General features: G+C 40.4%; 1 protein-coding gene across 1 annotated transcript in view; it reads left to right on the forward strand.

The window, feature by feature from the left end:
- Window positions 1-308: 308 nt before the first annotated feature.
- The window catches only part of SEMA5A (semaphorin 5A), a gene marked incomplete at its 5' end in the record, with an annotated part of 330,167 nt that continues 313,181 nt past the window's right edge, over window positions 309-17,294 (forward strand). Inside the window, 3 exon segments of the mRNA XM_080639305.1 lie at window positions 309-389; window positions 391-444; window positions 446-592. Of these exon segments, the coding sequence (XP_080495431.1) occupies window positions 309-389; window positions 391-444; window positions 446-592 (282 nt within the window).

Here is a 17,294-nt window from a genome sequence, read left to right on the forward strand (position 1 = left end):
GCTGCTTTCCCACTGTTTCCCCTATTCCCTTCCTCCCTCCGGCTATCTCTGCTGCAGCTCGGCATGATTTGTTGTGCTTAGTTGTGCTGGCGCTGGGGCGCCGCTGGTCAGATTTGATCAGTCTCAGTCGTGATTTTTGTGACGCGGTAAGTAAAGGGAAAAAACCACAACCAACAAACAAGAAAAATCCAAGCAAACAAACCCCAAGATAATAAAATAAAAAACCCAAACCCGAAACGCAGATATCTGAACCACTCGCAACTTCTTTGCTGGGCCGGAGGGGGGAGCCCGGGGGAGAGAAGGGAGTAATGCGAGCTCATTGCCCCAGCCCGGGGCAGCGGCTGCGGGCAGCTCGACGACTGGACCCGACCCGTGCACTCCCGGGAGCGGGCTGCCGCCCCGGCCGCCGCTGCCCCGCCTCCGCGGCGGGGCGCTAGGTCTGGCCGAGGCGCGCAGCTGCCGCGCCGCAAACTTGGTAGGAGAGAGCGGGGAGCGGGCGGCTCGGCGGGGCTGTGGCCATGGCGGCGTGAGGCGGCGGCACCGCGCCGGGAGCGGGGCATCACCGCGCCCGGCGGCCCTACGGCGCCTGCAGGTAACCCCCGTCCTCCCCGGTCCCTCTCGCCCCGCGCGGTGCTCATGCTCGGGGCTGTGTTCGGAGAGCGGCGTTGGGGGGGTGGCGTGTTCCCGGTCGTCCTCTCCCACCCCGGGGCCGCCTCCCGTGGGCTCCGCGGGGCTGCGCTGGGGCAGCCGGCGTGGGGAAAGGAAGCCGGTCGGGGTCTCGGCCGCCAGAGCGGCAGGGTGCCCACAGGGGGAGCTGGGGGCGAGGCGGAGCGGTGCCGGTGGCGGGGAGCGCTGCGGGCTGTGGGAGTCCGCCTCGGGCATTGCCGCCCCGCCCCCGAGAGCCCACCGAGCCTTTCAGAACGGGAGGTCCTTCTCCCCGTTGGCTGTGCTGTTCGCTCGGGAGAAGAAGCAGCTGGCAAGCAGCCGTGTCTCCAGCGGGGCTCAAAGCCGAACTGTTCCCGTTCCCCTGTTCCCCCGGCTCCCCTGCCCTGGGGTCGCAACCGCGGGAGGGTTTTCTCGCCCAGGAGCGTGAGGTGCGTTGCATTTGCTGAGCACCGGGTGCGGGGAGGGGCAGCCGGTGGCTCCGAGACGTTTTGAAGGGGTTTTGTCACACTTCGGCAAGTGAAGTTTGCTCTGCCTCGTCTTGCGGTGAGAGCAGAAGAGGAACGGCGTGAAGGGCACCGCAGTTGCCTGAGAAACGTGGGGGTTTCGGTGGGATATTCTTGCAGTACCATCCAAACTCCCAATGTACTTTTATTGTGGCAGTTACTTATCTGGACTGGCTTCTGTCCGTGGTGTGACCGTAATCTGGTATTTTCTGAGTTGAGGAGTTTGAGTTACCCTTCCACAGCAACGCAGAAGGAAACACCTGGGTCTGTTCTATTAATCCATCTTTTTGTGAGGATTGCTTACCAGGTAAATGACAGCTGTTAGGGTTTGTTGTGTCATTGCAGATGCTATATACGCACATTAGATTGACATAACGATAACCTGCTCGGGATTATCCCGGGGCGGGGGGGGGGTAACGGGTGGAGGGTCAGTGCATCCCTTCAGCAAACTGGGCTGTTGGCAGAAGTCTGTGCACACACATGTACCCTTGTGAATGGCTAGAATTTGCAAGATTACAGTGAAAACTCAACCTAAACCTAAAAACTGTTGTTAAAGTTGCAATAACAGTGGGCTCCAGCAGCCCTAAGGCAGCATTTCAAGACTGTTTTTGGGTAGCTGACAGGCTGCTCTTGGTCTGAATTTTTTTCTGTGTGAAAAGCTGGTGTGATGCTAGCCCAGCTAGTAAAAATAGAAATTTTCATAATGAAAACTGCACTCAGATCTTGTTTCCAGCAGTTTCAGCGTCTTCTGGTTGTTAGGTGAGTAAGACTCTGACTCAGTTTAGCGAAGTTTGGCTTACCAAGAATTGTTGAACTTGGTCATGTCATTATATAGAATGCATAGTCAATCAAAAGTGTATTGCTGCCTTGAAAGGCTGAGGTATGGCCTGGGGTGTTGCTTAGTCTAGCGATTTAGATTTTGGTATGCTTCTGTATTTTGTGCTGTGTTCCCGCCTTCCTCTCCAGCAGGTACTGATAATACAGCTTTATGACATTTACTAATGGATTCATCTCATTTTCTCATTTTAATGCTGAACAGCTGTGAGGAGTCCTGCTGAGAGCTAAGATTTTGCTCTGGAGGGTGGCAGTTTACTTTTCTGTTCAAGAGGTTGTTTTGAACTAAGTAGCATAAACACTTGCTTTTAAGTTGTACTGCTTATTCCTTGGGATGTTGTAACAGTTTTGTTTTGGTTGAGGAAGCTGTAGGCATTAATAGCTGTAGTGTCTCGTTTCCTTTAATCTTTAACCAGTGCTGATTTCTTAAAATACTTAGAGGTAGTAGGAGTGCTCGTGCACTTTGTAATGATCCATAAACTTTGGTTATATCAGGTTTGCTGTACTCATTTCCTGTTGGGCAGGGATGCAAAGGGTGGTAACTAGATATTGCTGCTGTTTTCAGGAGAAATTTGTGTGGGTTTCTTTTTTCTTTTCCCCCAGCTACTAAGGGAAACCACGTGGCTTCTGACTTCTGTTGATGTAGTCTTGAACAAATACAGGATTTTCATTGAGTGAAGCTCATTACTTTTCAGTGAGTAAACTGAATGTTACAAGCCATGAACTGCGGAAATGCTACATAAGCGTCCTGTGAGCTTCAGTTTCTGTGCTAGAAGTTGTGTGGAGAAATTCAGCCAAGTGAGCAGCTGAACTCCTGGGATGAGTGGAAGCAGCCCCCTTGCTGCAGCTTGGTTTGCAAGGGCTCCCTGTGTGAGCTGAGGGTTACATCTATATTGTAGGACACGTAAGTGGATAGTGATAGTACTATCAGCTGATAGTAGGTGTGTACCACCACTACTATCAGTTGATGGTAGTACACACCTACTAGTACTGTCGGGCGATAATGAGGAGGAGAGTGTGTGTGATCCAATACTGTATTATTTAATGTGGAGCAGTATGTAGAAATGAGTTAATATGTTGTGATGACTGACTTATGAATAGCAGTGACCTGTGATTTAGCTTTAGATTTAACATCTGGTTTATAAAATTTTGATACGATCTGGATGTCTGGTAATTGTTCTAAAGTTACTACAGCTCCTGAGATGGATCGGTATTGCTGCTGCCATAATTATAGGAAGCAGCACTGAGAAACTTCAAATTTTCTGTAGCATCATTTTATGGAGATGTTCTTGTCAGTACTGAGTTCTCCAAGTTGCTGTTAATCAGCCTGTTTCTCTTCATTATCATCCTTTTATCCTCTTTGACGTGTATGCATTCGTATTCAGAAACAGTTTTAATTTACAGACTAGACATTTGCTCTTTACTAATGCGTTTCATGAAGCTGTAACTGTTTCAAAAGAAGGTGTGAGTTGATTTTTGTTAAACACTAGAACCGTTTTTCAAACTGACCCTTTTGAGGTGTATTTGTTAACCGTACACGGTAGGTTTGCTTTAGTTTCCAGGCTGCAGCGTTGCTGCTGCGCGCTGTGAAAGACAGGGGGCAGTCTGCTCTCTGCTATTCCTGCAGGAGCCTGGGGAGCCGTCGCAGCTTTGCTGTGCGGTTGAGCAGCAGTGTGCTGTTAGATCTGTTGCTGTTAAAACAACAAACCGCTTCCAGAAAAAAAAGTTGGGGCTTTTATTTCAGTTTCCTTCCTAAATATGCGCGATTATGTTGGAACTAGATGATTTTAAGGTCCTTTCCAACCCTAACCATTCTGTGATTCTATGAAATTTGCCAGGTTGCATCTAAGTGTAGCACATATGCTTAATATTTGTCAGGAGGGTAGCAAATGTAAACCAAGTTAATGACCCCAAGTTAATGTCTAATTAACGTCCTGTTATTGATTTTTTTTTTTTTTTTTTTTTTTTTTTTTTTTGCTAGAATGTATATTCCAAAGCATGTAAATCTTCTGTCAGTTACTGGATTTGCCCATGCATCTATTCTCAAATGTGTGTCTTCCCTGAGGTACTTTGATGCAATCCATTTGTCTGCTGTATAAATCAACTCTTTATCTCCATACTCATTACTTTTGGTAGAAATATATTAATAAAATGAATCTTCTGTGAAGAAATTTCTACTGGTGTCCCAAGTGTATATTAGAAAGTTAGGCAGCTTCACAGAGGAGCTGATGTTTGTCAGTGTTAGTAGCAGAAAGCTGGGATTGATGTAAAGTCTGCACTGAGACCTCTGCAGGTGAAATTCTTGAGTTTAAATCAACTGTTAAAATTCAGCAGAAAAGGTTATCTTTTATTTTCAAACAGTTTGAATGTTTGGCTGTACAAGAAATTTAAATGCTGTGTAATGTGTCAGCTGCACTATAATTTACAAACTTCTTCCTAATTAGCTTATATGCGTTCTGAAATTTCTTGTGTGATAGCAAGGTAATAGAGATATTCATTCCTTTTCCAATTTTTAAATCAGGTTATATCCCTGAGCTCCAGTATACCTTAGAATTGTTGGATCTTAATTTCTGACAACAGAAACAGACTTGGCACTATTTGGTGTAAAAGCTTACAGAAATAACTTTCAGAATGCTGAAATGTAGCCTGCTGCTGTCCTCTCTCTCTAATACTGGGATGCTTTTTTAGGCTTTACTAAATACATGTGATAAATGGCTTGGAGCTTATATGATGGCTGCAAAATTGGCTTATAATGTCAGCTGGATGGCCTGAAGATGTGGGTTATGCTGCGAACTGTGACATTTTCCCATCTTCTTTTCCCCACCACTTCTCTGAATTTCAAAATTGAGCAGCCTTCTCTGCTGCTGCCTTCCTTCTCTGAATTGCTAGTCTAGGTGGAAACTCAGAATGCTATTGAAATGTGCTTTCTGGTTAGACTTGGATTTTAAGGATGCTTAATGTAAAGTTAACTCTAAGACTCTCTGTAGCTAGAGAGTACCTTAATAATTTTCAGCCTTGTTCTTCTGACCCACAGCAAGACTGTTGCTGAATTATTCATTTCTATTGCAGGTGAACTCTATAGACAAAGGTATGCGGGTGAATATTGGTGTTGTGGTTTTAATAGCATTTAGACAGTTGTTCTGAATTGTGTTTTCTCTGGCATAATGTCACTACAGAAATTCCTGGTGCCTTTTTGTTTTGTGTGTGTGTGTGTGTGTGTGTGTGTGTGTGTATGTCTTTTGATAATCTGGATGATTTCAGTGACATGGTTTCACTGGAAGGCCAATAACATTTGCATTGGGAACCACCCCTAGTTATGAAGTGTATCCTAGAAGCACTGCTGAATCACTTCAGTATGGAAGAAGACATATAGCATGAAGCCCTTTCTGTTGACCTTGTATGATAAAAGTGAACTTGCTGAGACCTTGCCAGTTATGAGAGGAATAGGTCATGTGTATTGCCTTGCGTATGTCAAAGTTTGGCAAACTTTTAGGATTTCTTTACTAAGTCAGAGTCAAAGTTGGAGGCAGTGAAAACAGATTCTCAACAGTCATTGGGCTGGTATGTTCCTTAATCCAAGTTTGATTGTTGGTGGCCTCTTCTGTTATGTCATTTGCCTAATTATTCTGAGCTTGCAGTAGGGTTATATGGCTGGTTTGTTAGATGTTACAATCAAAAACTGTGTGTGTATTTGAATTTTTATCTAGATTCTCTTGCTCCAGTGCATGCTTTTCTTTGCTGCTTTTTAAACCTAAGCAATGATATTGAAATACTTAATAAGAATGTCCAGGAGAGAGTAAGTGCTCAAAATTGCTGCTAGTGTCTGATGTCATATGACCCAGTAATGCAACATGAGCTTTACAGTTTAGCCAAAACTCATAATTTAGCCAAATTATGGGATTTTAGCTTTGGAAGAGAATAGAGAAGACTCTTCCCTGATAGTGCTCTTCAGGGCATATCAGCCTGGGGTAGGCCAAGGGATTAATGACCCTTATGAGTCTTATGAAGTAGATGTGATGCTGAAGTAGATAAAGACCGCGTTGGTGGTGGTGTTGTCTTTTGCACTTGTTTCTGATGCTGTAAATCCATTTTCTGACTCACTTGATAAAATACTTCAGAAAATCCCAAGCAAACAAACAGAAACCCTCTTAATTCCTCTCCTTCAATAAAAGCTTCTACCTGTGACCTGAAAACCACTATATGCTGTGTTCCCTGAAGGCAGGCAGATATGGGTGGAGGATGCTATTCCAGTCAGAGAGTGTTGCTGTACTTTGTTGTCCTCCTTGGCAGTTCTGGGTGTTTATGTCAGTCAGTTGTCTACTGGGTCCTCTTAGTTGTGCCAGTGTAACTCTCCATGTGGAGTCAGACTCCAACAATACAAACAGTATTGGGGAGCTGATTCTCTTAATACTTTTTGTCTTTGAAATACCTGTGGCCACTGATCCCAGTAAGGCTCCATAGGCCCTAGTCTTAGCATACCTGCAGGTGTGCAATGGGTATTATCAGGTGCGGACAAATTTGTGCAGATAAAATTATGATTAGTCCCTCAAATAACAATGAAATTTAGGGCTGGCAGAGCAGTTCTGGTGGATTTTTCCTTGGTTTACAGTGAGTTCATACAGCTTTTTGTTTATGTTAGCTTTGTAAGAAGCAACAGGCTCTCTTGTGGAGGTTGCAAATGGACTGAGGAACAGATGTGTGCCCATCTTCACCAGCAGTCTAAACTCATCTACTCAGGACTGAGGTACTGAGGGGCAACTCCTCATTGCAGTGCCCTTGAGTGTGTCAGGAAGTGGGGAAATTCAAAGTAATAACCTGTTAAAAACTGGAGCTCAGTCTTCCAGAGCTTGTCTGTCAGTTTTACTCTGTTGCAAAATGGTGATGGGATTCTGATACATGCTGTTGGAACTGATAGCCTAAAATGGCGTAACTGTTCTACATCGATATGCCAAAAGCGTGAGCTCATGTGCACAGATCTAGAGTTGTGCGAGAGGTGAAGAGCATCCTGTTTGTGGGGAGAAAAGCTTCTCTTAATGCTTGTGGGTGAGACCTAAAATGCTGTTACCCCAGGCCCTGGAGACTTACACAAGGGATGTAATGCTGTCATAAAGGTTAGTCAGAGTCTGCAGGCTCACCTGAATTTTCCATGAGAACTGCAAGATTTTCCAATTTATCTCCTCTTGCTTTCTTGAGTGCATAGCGTGAGACTCCTTACCTGAAGCACTAGAGAAGTCTTTAATATTGAAGACAAACGAGTGTACTTTGGACATCATCCTTTAACTGCTGGTAACAACAAAAAAAGCGTAATTAGCAACAACAGCGGAAAGAGAGATCTGACCTCTGCATCTGATTTTTCTGCACTGTTATTTTTGCCATTGTTGTCTCTTGTTTTAAATTAATGGTCTGGGGCGAGGGACTCCTTTTCTTCCTTCAGTATCCTTTCTATAACTGAGTTTGCAACTAGCTTTTATTAGAAAATTCCATTTTTGCTCACTTATCTGTGACTGGAAGGGAAAATTGTTTTGCAAATTTATTTAATCTGAAGGCCAACGAGATCAGTATCAGGGTTTAAATAAAAATAGTCTTGAACTAGAAGTAAACACTTAATTCTTAAAGACTAACTTGAGTCTTTATATTTGTTCCTCAAAGTCATAATCTTTGATAATCTCACTTCATAATAAGTGCTCTTAAAATAACCTGAGTGAATGTATTATTTTCCTTTGAGTACCCATGTGAACACATTGCCTGCAATGGGCTGTCTGCCTCTTGGGGAAACACACATTAGTCTTTTTATGTGATGACTGTTGACAAAGTGTGTCCTTCGACTTCACTTCTAGAGATGCCATGTTGCAATTTTAGTTTATTTTTTTAATTTCTCCAGAAAGTTAAAAAAAAGAACTAGTCTGTTGCAGAGGGATATCACTAATATCTTAATAAGGGGAAATATAAGAATTGCATAACTGCAAATATAGGGAGCTCCATTTGTTTGTGGGGAACAATTCACATGCTTAACTTACCTTTTGATTTACTGTGAATCATTTGTAGAAATCAGGCATGGTTCATGATTGCATGTCTTTGTTAACTTTGTAGATTTAGCATTCTCTGTTAAAAATTCCTTTAAAAGAGGTTGTGGAGTTTTTTGTTTTGTTTTGGGTTTTTTGTTTTTTGTTTTTTTTTCCTGCTACTCTCATCAAGCTTAACCTTTTTTATAAGTCCTAAACTGCTAACAATGCCAACACTGAAAATGTTGAAAATAGCATTTGAAGTGAGTGGAGCAGTTGACACCACGCGTGTTCCCAGCTCTCTGTGCGTGCTGGCACTTTCAAACATTTATCTGTAGCCATAGATCAGCTCTAAAGAACTCAATTACAGATGAAACCTGAAGAGTTAGAGATTTCTGTTTTTAACCAGCAACTTCGGTTCACTTCTTGCCAAGCCAGGTACCTGTCTCCCCTTACCACTTTCTGCACTGTAGGAAGTGTTGCTTTATGGCATGTTTGAATCCCTTATTTTTCGTTTTTATTTATTTGGTGACTAAACCATTCTAAGCCTTTTAAGAACTTCTATGTGTGTTGAATGTTCTTGCTTCCATATAGAAGGTTATTTCCTCCAAATCAATCTTCATGTGAAGAACACTGTTTCTTTGAGTGTTTGTATTAATATCTATAGATAGTTGATAACTGGGTTGATCAATCTTAGGAAAAACTGTCTGGCTGATCCTGAATATTATTTATTGAATCATATAACAGTTTGGGTTGGAAGGGACCTTCAAAGGTCATGTAGTCCAACCCTCCTGTAATGAGCAGGCATGTTGTCTTTTAGGTACTTCTAGTGCCACCCTGCATCCCCAGTCATTAAGAGGAGGAAAAAAAAAAACCCCTTTGACTAGACAATAGAATCTGGGTTTACTTTTATCATTGCATATCTAGTCCTACAAGCATTATGCTTATGTGAACTGGAGTGTTTATGGGAGTCTTACTCTTGTTACTGAGGCATAAGGATTTGAATTAATAAGACTTAACATTACATTGTTCAGGTTTACATGTCATACTGTGACTGAAAAGGGTTTGGAATTGCTCTTGTAGGCAGCTAACCAGGGAGGAAGCAATGAGTAGACCTAACCAGTAACATCTTCAGACTTAGCAATGACAACTGGTATGTAAACTATTAGTATCTTCTTCTGAAATGTTGTTGTCATTTAGCTTCTTTTTGCAGCGGTAGCTCCCAAGATATTCTCACCATTTTAACAGCATTTAGGCTGATAACTGTACTCCTTATCCCTTGGTCCCAGGAGCTTATCACCAGAGGAAGCTGTTGCATCAATTTTCCATTATCGGTTTCTGGTGGTAGACCAAAAATGAATGAAAATATAGCATCCTTGCCCAAGGCATCTGCAGATGGAATCTCTGTTCACACAAAGTCCATACTTGTTTGTCTGGTGTGATTGCTCCCAGTGCATTCAATTATAGCTAAGCATGTGAAGTCAAGGATGCGAGTCACTCTGTGCAGAACCATCAAAACAGTGAGGTTTCTGGTGTCTTATGCAGTGTGGCATGAAGTAAGCTGGAAACACTAGCTGCCTTCCTCTTGCCTTCCTGTGGAATGGAAGCTGCCTGTGTCCTGCAAGTGACATGTTTGGTTTGTTCAAGGTTCTAAAACATCAAAGAAAGATAAAGTATAAAGAATCTGTATAGTAAAAATAGAGTGTTGATAAATATGTTAGTAATGTGTGACAAATGCATTAGAATTAAATGTAGGTTATTATAGACAAAAATCATTTGAACAATAACTTCTATGTAGGAATTGTTGGGTGGGGCTAGTGACCAAAATCATTCTAGTTAGATGACTGGATCATAGTAATGCTCCCTCCTGACAGTAAACGAGTGTAATTTAAAAGCTTTGTACTAATTTCATAATGTATATGTGACACTTGTAATTTCTTAAAGAACTGCTTGCTAGCAACATTTATAGATGTTTTCTGGTTTACTATATGTGTGGTCAAAATGAACTTTACCTTCTAGTTCATATATATGTATGTATCTTTATATATATATATTTTTATATATATATCTTTTTATATATATAGGGATGCATGTGTGTGCACGTGCTTTTTTTCTCTATATGCGTATGCACACATGCATTCACACACACATTTTTCTGATCTATTACAGTTTGTCCAACATTGGTACTTGCTAGAACATGTGCTCCCTTTGTTTGTTTAAAATGCTTCTCTGGCATCCCAGACAAACAAAATGATAGTGGAAGGACACAGGCCTTTCTACTGGGAAGAACATACCAGCTTCAGTCTAGTGGTTAGTGCACAAGATCGTGCCAAAAGACAAAGTGAATTGAAATAGAGGTCAGAACACTGTTCTGATAGTTGATGGTTTTATTTTGAGCTCTGAAGAGCTCATCTCTTTGAAGAGCAAAGAAATGTTGACGTCAAATATTGATTGTGTAATATCTAAAATTCATAGACTTCTTAACTTTATTCTGGCAAGCTGGACTGTGAGGAAGAATGAAGCAGCCTTTGCTTAGGAGTGGAAAAAAAAAAGGAATGAAAGTAACTTAAATGACTCCTTCATGATGACTACAGTGGGATCTTTTAAAGGCAGAGATCATGATGTGATTCGACTGGATTCAGAAGGTACAATTGAATCAGTAGAATTTAGGTAAATTATGAAGTTAACTTAATTTAGGTGGACCAGAAACAGTGACAAGCTAATTGGACTACAGTAATAAAAATGTACATGGAAGTTTGAGTCTTTAATATATTTTTCTGAAAGTTGATGGACACTTTGTAGGTGCAAGTGTTTCTTTGTAGTTTGCCTCTGGTTTGATTACCATGTTGCCATGCACTCTTGCTGTAGGCTGTGATTAAATCTGTGTAAGATATAAGTACAGTTGTTATGTTTTAACTTCTATATCAATTAGGTTATTTCCCATTCGATTACCTCTAACTGCAGCTGTAACCCCCAAAGTGGGATCGATAGATCTTAAAGTGTTATTTGAGATAATGTACAATCTATGTTGCTTTTGTAGGGTTCTCAAATGAAGGTTAGATCTCTTAATGCAAATGAAGGGGGGTGGGATATTGAGGATTGACATTAGCACTGCTTCATGGTCCAAAAAATTTTGGAAATAATTCTTCTACAGGGTTTGTTATCTACCTTTTAGTATAGCAATAATAGTAAAATGAGCTCTTTATGCTCTGTGTATGTTTTAAAGCAAAAGAAAAAATAACATCACAATATCCCTTGATTTATTGTTTAGTAATTTGACTTAGTTCTGCTAGATCTCTCATAGGCCTTAAGCATCATCCTGCATAAATCAGGCCAAGGTATTCCTGCATTCTATTAATAATAAACATATAAATGAGCAAATGATTCTTGAGATTCTCAAGTGTTTCTTTTGTGCATATAAATAAAAAGGTGTGAATAGCAGTGCTGGTGTGGTTTGCTGATCCCTCTCTGACTAATCCATCAAGGATGGGAACCTGTTGTGAATTTCGTATCTAGTAAGTCAGCAAGCTGCGTGCAAACTCAGCCTTCTCTTAGCCGTCAGAAGCTGTGCCAAGTGTCGTGTTACCTCTGTAACATCTAGGACATGCAGGTCACCCATTGCATTGTGGTAGCCCAGATTGTGCGTATTGCAGGTGCTGGACTCTGGGCAGATGGGGGTTCTCAGGCTGGCAGGAGCCTGCTGGCACTCCTGTGGCTCTGTTTCTTGCCCTGCTGCTTTGTGTCCTGAAGCTCAGTACAGAAAAGGGCACCTGCTGTCGTTTGGGTGGGTGGTGTTACTGTTGTTATTATTTCTAATGCCTCATTCATGGAGTAAAGATAATGAAGTAAACAGCAGGCAAGAGGGGAGAAACACCTGGTAGAAGCAAGAAATGAGAGAGGATGTTTTGGATGAGTGGGAATGGAAAGCTTCAAAGGAAACCAAAGCCTGTGTGTCATAGGAGAACAGTGTGGTAGGAGCTAGTAGACTGGATATGGGCAACTGCAAAAATGTGAAACCCTTTTTTCCATTTTCTCTCCACCACTACACACTCAGCACCCTACTTGGGATCACAGCATTGCCCTCTTCGACTTTGCCTTGGCTGTTTGTAGGATCTGAATCCTTTTGGACTAGGTCAAGAAACAAGGTTCCAGCTAACCATAGCCACTGCTGCTGTGCTGCTCTTCTTAAGTACGTGGAGGTATGCAATTCGCTAATGAAATGCTTAACATAGAGTTTCTCACATATAAAACTGCATGAAACTTGATGGCTGTGTTAATGTAAATAATTGGCAGGCAGAAGGAATTGCTATATAATATGAATTACAGAAACTGAATCTCACTTTGGAAAACTGGGTCAGGATAATTGAAACAATGTCACCAGTTCTGAGGGTGGACTCTGTTTTCACTTGCACGTTGGTTTGTGGATCTGTATTGCTTTCTGCTGTTCTCCAGGTACGAACTTTCCATGCAGCTCGTTTGTTATTTGCTTTCTGTTTGTGCTGCTGTGAATTATGGCGTGCATTGCAGTAGAACTCCACTATGGATGATGTGATACGATGGATGTGTTATGGAGATTAGCAAATTTTAATTTTTCAAACTTATAAAGCGCACACTGAGTATGTGCTTTAATTTATGGGATGGCTTTGCTTATCCCTTTTGAATTCCGGAAGTAAGTGTGAAATGACAACAACCTTTCTTTAACTCTTGGAGGGAGATCTTTGGCTCAGTGTTGTTACTTCATAACACAGAGCCAGATTCTTTACTCTCCACCTTTTATTAATCTGTTTTCCTAGGGAGGGGGAGCAGTGGTTTCACTGAAGCTATCAAAAAGTTAATCTTCTCAGTTGTCTCAGAACCTGTAATCAGAAGTCCTGTGAGGCGTTATGGTTCAGTTTGGTGTGAGAGCACATTTCAAATAGGTTGGAATAGCATGGTGGACTTCTGCCAAGTTCCATTAATTATGGTGAATATGGAATACAAAATCTTTGCTGAAGTTCTCTGCAATACAAGCTGTACTTGGAGATTTCAATATATGTAATCTATTGAAATATATAATATATATCGACATATTGGTATATAATTTTGATGCAGCTTCTTTATTCTGCTGTTGGCACATTCAGACCGTTTTTCCCCTATGTCTTTAAATATCTTCTTGAAAATCTTTCAAAGGTAGCTTTATTAATTTAACATAGTGCAGATGTCACTAGCTGTGAGGAGAAAGTCACAATGACTTGTAGTGTGGTGTCAAAAATATCATTAGGAGGCTTAGAACAAAGGGAACAATTAATGAACAGTCTTCATGATGAACAAATGTCAGAGGCTCCTCCAGGGCTTAGCTGCTTCTGTGCCATATTCATTAATTGCTCTTTCGAACAAAGTTGGTGTTGATGACTGTGCTTAATTAAGCATACCTGAGAAAATCTGCAGAAACAGATCAAATATATTAGAATGAAAAATTTGCATTTAATTTAATAAATAAAGACTTTTGCTTTCTCAGGGGGGTTTTATGCTTCATGTACTGTGTCTGGCTGACATTTCCCCCTAATTATTGGCATTGTCTTCATGGGAGATTTTGGCAGAAGACAGATCTTATCGTTTGCTTCAGGATGCATGCCAAAAACCATGCTCACATTTAAGTCTCTATGATTAAAAATGTATTAAGTTCTGTCATAATGGAACACACCTCTTGGAACAGTCTCAGTCTGCCTGTTGAAATGTGGCAGGTAAAGGAAGAAGTGGTAGGAAGGTGGAAATCTTAAACCTTAATTGCTAAAGCTCATTCCAAACTTGCTGACTCTGTACCTTTGGTTAAAAATATCTCCTTGGGAAAACTAGACAACAACTCTGTAGTATAAACCTTTACATAAAACTCGATTGTGCGTTGTTCTGAGTGACTTACAGGTCTAAATTGAAACTTGATTAGTGGTGTTCCCCAGCATCCATGTTCTTATGTGGTATGCAGTAATACATTTATCAGCATGTTTGTTACATTTTTGGTTCTATTTTGCCACTCAGTAAGACAGAGGCAGACGTGGTTAGTGTGGTATAGACCCCTGGGAGAGTCTAACTAGAAGCTGAAGGCTATTTCTGTACGATTTTCCTGTGCATTGAACTGAAAGTTGCAATAATATATGTAAAATACTGTTATTTCAAGTTTTGATGAGAGAGGTTTTGGGGGGAGGAAGGAAGACTAACATACACCCCATCTGACCTCTGCTTGTTATACTGTTTCCAGATATTTATTTTGGATTTATTCTTAAGTTCTATTATGTAAAGTCAATCAGAGTATGAAGAAGAGTTTTGTGGAAGGGCTTCGTAGTAGTGTGCATTTTTGAGCCAAGTGGTAACTGGAAGCTTTAATAGCCTTACAGTACCACTTCAGAAGTGGAGATGTGCCATTGGAGGGATGTGTCAGAACTCAGTAAAAATAGTGTATCCTACAGTGGGCATTCATCCAGAATCTATAATTAGTATAAACCTTGTATCCTGGATATGATACTGCAGGTGATTAAAAGCATTATATAGTATTCAGTACCCTCTCTTATTCAAGCAGGTCTTAAAATATTTATTTTAAGCATTTTATGGTTTTATGCAAGGCTGGTTTACCATTATTACTGTTGTTTTTTATATGACATCAAAATGTGCAAAGTGTTTCATAGATATTAAAACAAAGTCTTGGCCAGAGAAGTCTAACACGGTTCTTCATGAATGGAAGTTGGTGGCACAATTCCAGCTGACTTCATCTGGGAGTATAAGTAGATCCAGGCTTATTTTTGATTACATGTATAAACACACATTGAGTTGGTGGGAGAGTGATTCATTTCACATTATATTATTTTACTTGTAGCATTCCAATAGCTCTTGGTCAAATAAGCTTGAAGGAAAGTGCTATACCCTGTATTAGGGGAGTGTAAAGCTCGAGGAAAAGCAGAACTTAGGTATTATGGTTTGATTAATTGCTTGAATATTTATGTAAATTACAGTAGGTTCTAATTAATTCTTAGTGAAAAGTGTTTACTTTTTCTTTCCATTATCCTGTGCTGTTTTCTGCCACTTTCTGGAAAAATAGAGGGACAATTTAGAGGGCCTTTTAAGGACTGCGGGCAGGAAATCTCTTTAAAACCCACTGGAATAAAACCCTGTAGAAATGAGACAGATAGGATTTTCTTATGACTTACTTATTGAGCATAGGTGTTAGTCCTTGTGTTTGTTTTCAAAGTGGTAACAACAGCATGTGTTTCTTTCTCTTTCTTCCTCTCAGTATATAAATCTGTGTGTGTGGAAGGGGATATAAGAGAGACAACAGCACTTTGTGTTTATGTAAATAATGTCTTAGAGAACAAACAACTGAAAGAAAAAAGAATGTTGCCTTTATTTGTTATATTTCAACTACATATGACCATATATTTAAAAAATTCAAACAGTATATATATATATATAAGTTTTGGGGTTTCTTTTTGAGGTTATCACTAAAAAGACTGACTTCTGGCTATTAAATAATTTTTAAGTAAGGCAAGAGACTCATGTTTCTCATTTTCAGATTTGTCTGCAGATTTTTATTACTTTGCTCACATATTTTTAAAAGCATAGATTCTCATAATTCTTTATCATACTGAATAGTGGTATTTTAACTTCTTGGGGAATAAAAAAATTCTTCAGTTTAAATGATGTCTAATGTTCTCATTTAGTGTAACTTCTAAGAGTTTAGGTAATGAGTTTGAATTTTTAGATGTCATATTCACTGCTATGGTGAAAGAGAAAGCTATTCACTTGTACAGAAGCGTGAATCAACAGGTACAGTGGGTAAGGCAGAAGCATAATTTGTCCAAAAATTCATGGCAAAGGCTTTTTCTAATTATATGCCATAGCAGGTTAGTGGCAGGCTTCAAAATAGTGATGGGATCTGAGTGGCATTTGTGCTTTGAAAGCTGTCAGGGGAAAAAACCACATATAAAATGCTTAATAAAGGTATTTTTAAGTGATTGCATTTTTTTTGTTTTTCACTCTCCTGACATTGCAAGGCAGTTTTTCAGAAGGTGGGCCTTCAGGATGGTGTTTTATTTTCTCCTTTTTGTGCCTTCATAAAGCAGCCATTAGGGAAGGAGAAGGGATTTGAAGTGGAATGTTGGCCAGCAACTCTATGGTAGCCTACCCTTTCCACCACATGCTAAAGGGATTATCTAGCAAGAACAACTTTGCCGGTTCCTCTTCATCTATGAAATACTGAGTTTCAAATACTTCATGTCTATATGGAAATTGAAGTTTAGCTCAGTAAACCTAAGCTCGGTGGCCTAAGCAAGTTTGGTTTTTTATTTCAGTTATAAGTCTTTGCTGTTGTGGGAACACTGACTAAGTAACTGTTTTCAGGAAGAAAAGTAGGCTTTTGCCTACCAAAATAAATCTGACCTTAAAATGCCTGTGGTATGTTATGGTGCCAGAAGGATCTTAGTTTCTTACTGACATTTTGGAGGGGCAGACGTTACAGCCATACTGCTATGGGAGTGAATGGCGTTACAGGAGCATCAGCCACAATGAAACTTAGTGCGTTAGCTTGAAGGAGGAATCATAGAATAGTTTGGGTTCTGCAGATCTGGTTTACTTTCCAAGGGAAATTTATGTGTGCATGTTTCTTGTTCTTCCCCTGCAGGGAAGCAGTAAATGCAAAGCACCGAAAAGAACCTTCTAAGAAAATATATAGCACAGAATGAATTTTGGGAAAGCTGAATACTGTGTGTTGGGATCTAGTGCAGTTACAGTTATTATCTTAGCATGATACCTCTAATAATGACATATAAATAAAGAAATAACATGTAATAGATTAAAAAAATACAGACCTATAATGCCTTTCTCATGTCAAGGGGAGAAATTCATTTATACATGCTGTTTGCAAAACCTTTTGTAAAGAAGTTCAGACTGCTTCAGTGGAAGGTGCTATGCAGGTAAATAGCTCAATTATATTGAAATTCACTGAACTTATTTTTTCTTTTTTTAAGGGAGCACTTGGGAGCTACTAATACTCTGATAAAGAAAAAATCCTGCTGATGTTCTAGAGTTTATCTGGACAGCAACATAGACAGTTGAAAAACACATTTAAATAGGAAATTGCATAAGAGCTTTGGTTTCTCCAGTCTTTCTTTTTTAGAAAAGCTCTCATTGTTTTCTAAGACTTCTTAAAAAAAAAAACAAACAAAAAACAAACCAAAAACCAAACAACAAACAGAACGCAAAACAACCCAGCAATGACAAAACCCCTCAAAACCGACATCACCTCCTGCCCCCAAAATGACCA

This window comes from Psittacula echo (assembly GCF_963264785.1).
Source record: "Psittacula echo genome assembly, chromosome: 2".
Taxonomy (NCBI): Eukaryota; Metazoa; Chordata; class Aves; order Psittaciformes; family Psittacidae; genus Psittacula; species Psittacula echo.